At 34.9% G+C, this 6,607-nt stretch overlaps 1 protein-coding gene across 1 annotated transcript; it reads left to right on the forward strand.

Moving 5' to 3' along the window:
- The first annotated feature begins 992 nt into the window (after nucleotides 1-992).
- On the forward strand, nucleotides 993-4,985 carry LOC139725655 (5-hydroxytryptamine receptor-like). Its single transcript, XM_071636747.1, has 4 exons — nucleotides 993-1,264; nucleotides 2,361-2,574; nucleotides 3,758-4,213; nucleotides 4,980-4,985. The coding sequence occupies exons 1-4, from the start codon at nucleotides 1,179-1,181 to the stop codon at nucleotides 4,983-4,985; spliced, it is 762 nt and encodes a 253-aa protein (XP_071492848.1). The 5' UTR covers nucleotides 993-1,178.
- The last annotated feature ends 1,622 nt before the right edge of the window (nucleotides 4,986-6,607 follow it).

Consider the following 6,607-nt stretch of genomic DNA (forward strand, 5'->3'; position numbering starts at 1 on the left):
TCCACAACAATTATATTGTAGTAATAATCATTGTAACCATAAGTTACGTTTGTTTCTTTGTTTTTGTGAAGACGAAGTGGAAATAAATTCAAATCGATAAATCAGTCAGTCATAGATTTTCGCTGCCTTTCCTTAAATAGTGTTTTTTTTCTTTTCAACTTTTACTTCATTATGAAGCATTGACACGCATTGCAAATCCATGCAGAACAGACAAATATATGCAAGCAATAGTAGTTTCATATTAAAACAAAGGAGAAAGTACAAATTGAATAGGCATTCTGGTTATAATGTCAGAATTTCCCTGACCAGACAAGAAGTCGATCAGTATGTGAAAATTTGAAAGGAATCTTCACACGTTAGTCTGTATAGTCTCAAAACAAAGGGGATGGGTTTAGTCTCGATACAAGTGGACTCACGAGTGATCTTAAGTAGATAGAGAGAACAACTGGAAGAAGAAATACAAAAGGAATAGATTTAAAAAAACGCTCAGGGAAACGAAAATTAAAGGACGACAAACACTGTGCAATATTAGTTTAGGACGATATAGGGGATGAAAGGCACACGAATTTTAGACCCGGATTAGTTTCTTTATGAAACAATTTGAAGGTGTAGCACCGCGCTCTGGTTTTAACCTATAAATTCACAGGGACTGTTAATATTCATAGAAACAGTTCTGAATAGAATTCTATTCCATCAGAGGAGATGGGATACGGGCAGTGCATGGAGACGGATAGTTCAATATTCCTCCGGAGACTTTAAACCAATTGCATGTCAACCTATGTAGTGAAACTAGGAACCTGGGAACCTCTTTTTAAGTGAGATCCTCTTCATTAGCCATCTATACGCAACGGCCAACCCGCAACAATAATATATGACTAATATAATCATAATAATAATGACATTCAATATGATTACCGACACATACATAACCGTGTATATTCCACTAACATATTGTCAGGCTTCCTTTGATCAAATGGTTTCTGAATCGATTCCACAACGCACTTCCTTGTAGAATTTTGGATTGCACCATACAACTATACCCATATATCAAACAACTTCGTAAACACGGTATAGAATGACTGCTGTTTGAGTTTGTTGTTCTTTCTTTCAATTCCTGCGTGCTGGAGATCATAAATGCGATAACCCTTTGGATTTATGTTGCTTGTTTCTGGCAGAATATGCGTGATCAAATGGAAATAAAACCCAGTGCATCGTCCATTGTTGTACAAGAACAGAATGAGGAGAAAGCGTTACAAGCACTCAGGTAAGCAAAATTCAGTCGAAAATTACGTATAAATAGCTCGCTATATGGACTTGACTTTCTGTGAGTGTGAGCGCGACTGGGCTTCACAGTACAATCACATGATAATATTTCAACAACTCATTTGAATAAGGAAATACATTACTAAGAGTAGAGAACATATTATTGCACACAGTAAAAATGTAAGTTTCTTGTGGAAGTATACGTCCATTAAAACCCTCTCTCTTTTCCGTAAAGATTTTGGACACGATTATCTGTGGTGTTCATGCATTGTTTTATGTAAACTTTATTAAAACTTTCAATTTGAAGTGGCATGTCTGTAACAAACGTTTACAAGGATGAAAACATCAACGTGTTTGGATTGAACATCTGATTAAACGACTCCGTGTTTATGGCGTGTTTGTTGGTCTGTATACACTCACAACATACAATGTACTTGTCATTGTTATGAATACAAATATCCGTCGTTATTTATGTAATCTTGTTGTTATATCCTGAAAAATAATGATAGAAATATAATGTGTAATCTATTTTGGTCATTAATGGTATTCATTTTGAGTTATCAAGTATCATCATTTGACAGTTGTCATTTATTATTATTTGCCAGTTGGTGTCATCTATACCTAGTTTGAACATACAATAGATTACCAAATTACCCAAATTCAGTGAGTGCATGTGCAGGTTTATGCATAATCAACAAACTGGCAAAGACGTGTATCCTTGAAATAAAAATGATTTATCGGGCAAATAAAATTCAAAATGGATTGCTACTCTTGATTTTATTTCTTGCCACTACAGATCTACTTTCGGGCCACCATCTCTAATACATACACACACACACACACACACACACACACACACACAGAGATATATATATATATATATATATATATATATGTATATATATATGTATATATATATATATATGTATATATATATATATGTATATATATATATATATATATTTATAAATATATGAATATATATTGCTCGTATATAATCTATCACTCTCATTGTAATTATAAAGGTTGTAAGCAGAGTAAATATTAATAGTTAGCAATGTTGAAATGGTTAACATTTATTATTACTCACTTTGCAGCTTATCTATCATCCTTTTCTGTGCGCTCGTCTTCAATTCCGTGACGATTTTCGTCATACTGCGAACGCGCAGCCTGAGACAAAACCTGCACAATCTGCTGATGTTGAACCTCGCTGTAGCGGATCTGGGCGTGGCCCTGGCAAGCATGACATTCTCCATGGGGGCCATATTTGATGAAGGAAGATATCTTGAGTCACATAGGGCAGTATGCAAGGTAATGAGACTGGGCAAGGCTCATCAGACGTACTTAGTAGTAGTAGTAGTGGAAAAAAAATAAAAATGTAATAATAATAATAATAATAATAATAATAATAATAATAATAATAATAATAGGGGTATTCATAATGCCCTTTATCACTCAGTCTGAGTGCTCAAAGGGTATAAAAAATCTCGCACATGGCATAAAAGAAAGAAAGAGATAGAGGAAAGAAAGAATTCAGAAATTGAATCATTGACTAATCATATGCTACATGAAAAAGGTGTGTTTTCAGTGCTTTCTTAAAAGAATCCACTGAGGAGATAGTACGAATGTGTAAAGGAAGCTTGTTCCATGCAGAGTGAGGATCCCGCGTGAACAAACAATCTGACACCCCTCATGGTTTTTGTTTTGGAAACTACGAGGAGGTCAGTATTACTAGAACGGAGTGACCTTGAGAGAGTGAATTGATGAAACAGAGAAGTATTATAATGTGGGGCAGATCTGTTCAAACTATGATATACAATAAGTAACAAAAAGTAACAATTAAAACGATACACTTTGATACTGGTCCCACTGAAGTGGACTCGTGAAATTTATAGTAACGTCAACTACAGCAGTGTTTGCAAAATAAATATAAGACAAGGTTTATTTTCATAAGGCAAGAGAACACTTCCTAAATTTCCATTTCTGATAATCATCATGTGGTGTCTCTGTCTTATTCCTTGTGAATGGATTGAATCATCCATAACATTATTCTATAATTCTAGAATTAAAAGCAATATTGATATTATGTAGGCCTATATATTGTTGTGATTGAAGTGTTCGTGAGGTGAATCTCAATGATATCTTTATGGCATCGTTGAAATATACTCTAAAATATATGCAAGGTGATGTTCAAGGTTGATGTTGGTTATCGTTTTATGTATTGGTGTAATTACTTTCGTAGCTATAGGTGTCTCATGTACGTATGTCGAAAATTATGCTTATTTGCGTAACGATTTATAAACAAGTATAATTGTTTCAAGCTTTAGCTGATAATAATGTATTCTTTTTACCTGCACGAAAATATATCAGTGATTACTGAATGAGCTAAAACAGCCAAAAGCGAGGGTCGATCTGCATCAAGACCTGATTTTATGTCCATTGTCAGTTGATTGTGGTTTCAAAACTCCACAACTTCAACACTTTGTCCTTACAGGTCAGTGGATTTCTCGCGATTGGATTTTCATTCACCAACCTCCCACTGATATTTTCTATCGCCTTCGATCGATTCCTCGTTGTCGTCTGCTCGTCGCGTCGATCCCCGCCAAAACGACTTCGAATCGGTCTCTTGATCGGCATGTCGTGGGCAGTGGGCTTTTTCGTGGCTACCATGGGAATAACGGGCTGGCTAAGCGAGTTTAGATACAACATGTACACCAAACACTGTACACCAGTCTGGACTAACAAAGGGTTTCGAATCCTCTGCGTGGTACTAAACTATGGTATAACTATACCATCACTTGTCTTCTTCTACGCCGTTATTACCTTCTACTTGAGAAGAGAGAGACTGCAACTTGAAGCCTACGAGATTACAAGGTCCACTTACACCCCTAAGTCCAGCTTTCCTGTGGACAGGAGTGAAACTCCTGAGGTCGACTGGTCGAGCAGTCAGGTATGGAAAATTAATTTTCTTATCGCTCCTTACTTTAAAGGTACTGTATAATGCAAATGCATTTGACTTATGTTGATTCATGATTAGCTGAACATCACTTCCGTGGTCATATTAATATGTTAATACGTGCTATCTATTTTGTAATAATAATGTTTCACTGTTTTTCTTGAGAATAATTAGAAACGCGCACACACACGAATAAAATCCAAACAAGCATTCTGCCCATAACATTATTTCGTCAATCATGCTGAGAAACCGATATGATTAACAAAGACATTGGAATGCATCTTTACGTAGTCTGAGGAAAACATGCTATGTCAATAATATGTGAAACAAAAGATCACTGCATGGAAATTGCAGGCTTTGAATTTAAATGGTCTTTAGGGCCAAATACGTCCGCATCTATAACATCCTTGGACAAGATACAGTAACTTCCTTCTTGAGATAATAATAATGATAAGTGAATGAGTGAATAGTGACTGAGGGATCAGCGTTTATGAAAGACTGTGAAATGTGAAATGACTGTACATCATGACAAACTTCCATCAGACACCTTAAGGTAATCTGTCATATTAATGTTTATACCGGTAGGTGGTTTGGATTCTGTTTAGTATGTCGACGGTAAAGTACGATCTACATTATCGCTCCTGTGCAATTAATCGCGTTGCATGAATGCCCCATGAGACAGCCCATAACTAAGGGGCGACATCTTTGATATTAGATTACGCGTGCTCTCACATTAATCGTGTATTTGTCATGTTCACAGGTTTAGAACGTTGTGTTGTACAGATATGGATTGTACTGTTCATAGTTACAATGCTATTATGGCATGACATGGGCGGTTAAGTGTTGGATTATTTTACCATAGAAAAATGTGACCTCCAAAGTGTTTATATATGACACATAATTAGTAGCTTTTTTTCATTTGCAAAAGAGTTAACGATAGTATTGAGAGAAAGTCTCTACTTTCAGTTCGTTTATTTCATTTCCAGCAATGTGACACATTTTCGTACACAAAATAACACAATATCAATACAATGTAGTAACAAAGAAAAATACGTGAAGTTAAGAATACTACTTTGCAAAGCTTGCCACAACACTTTTACGGTAAGACAACAAAGGAAGTTTCGTTTTCATTGTTATCCACTAATAGTAGTGTCAAAGAGGATTGAAAGTGGAAAAAGGAAATGTACTGTACAATGTATGTACAGTAGATGCAAACCAAAACTAATTCATAATACTTTTTAAATTGAATCAATTTTTTTTTTCGTAAACACTTCATACATATCCTCTATAATAGTTATGGATATTGCCCCGTGGGTATAATTAAATGTGATAGTTCCCCGTTTGGAGATTATCAATAATCACACAAAGAAACTCAGAGTTGATGCAATTGTTTTGAGGGAAGTAAGCGTTTGCTACACTATCCAGATGACTAATGCATTGGTGCCCCTAACAGTGGAAACAACAACCACAAACGAGCAAGCTGTCATGATAATGCTGAAAGACAAGCTATTTCATTTGCGGAAAGTTAGTAATTCTGAATCTAAAAGCGTCTACCAATTTCCACGCACGACGATATCGCTGCGTGAGTTAAAGAAGAAATTCACTCCAATATTATGTCAATTTCATAAGAAAGAGAGAAAAAAATCTCTGTACAACAGTGCAAAAATGAGCAAAATCGGATAAGAAATTAAAAATAGCTATACCACGATTATGAAATTGCAAATTTTTTCTTAAAGCACTTTTTGACCAGTCGTCATGAATATTTAAATCAGCAAATAACTGTTAAGGATGTCATGCTCTCACAATTTCTTATTCATAATTCCTATACAGAAATAACAAAAATCCCATATTCCAACTGTATATCCATAAATCCTGCCTTAAAACCACCCAAAATAAAAAAGAACTAATGTTACCTTTGATATATTTTGATGGGAATATGCTTTTATATGTATTAGCTAGAAATAGATATTTTTCCGACCTGCATGTGTAGCATTCATGTAGAATTGTGAGAGTATATGACCAACTCGCTCATTTGAATATTCATAAGGACTGGTCAAGAATGTTTTCCGAAAAAAAAGTGAAATTTCAAAATTTCATATCTTCCTTATTCATATCCGATTTTTGTCATTATTGTATCGTTCTAGATGGAATATTTTCTCTTTCTTTTTTGAAGTTTATTTACTTTTGGATAAATTTCCTCTTTAAAAGGAAAAATGCGTTGTCCACAAACAGGAGATGAATAAAGGAGATTGGTATGAAAGGAAACTGACGACTCATGTGCACTTCGCACTGTATTGATGAAATTTTTAAATCCGGATGAGTAAATGTAACATTTTGTTGTCTATTTAATTACCATTACCACTATGTAAGATTTGGCGAAATATGACA

This window comes from Diadema antillarum, unplaced genomic scaffold (genome assembly GCF_040938485.1).
Source record: "Diadema antillarum isolate AM-2024a unplaced genomic scaffold, OU_Dant_1.0 seq00000053_RagTag, whole genome shotgun sequence".
Lineage (NCBI taxonomy): Eukaryota > Metazoa > Echinodermata > Echinoidea > Diadematoida > Diadematidae > Diadema > Diadema antillarum.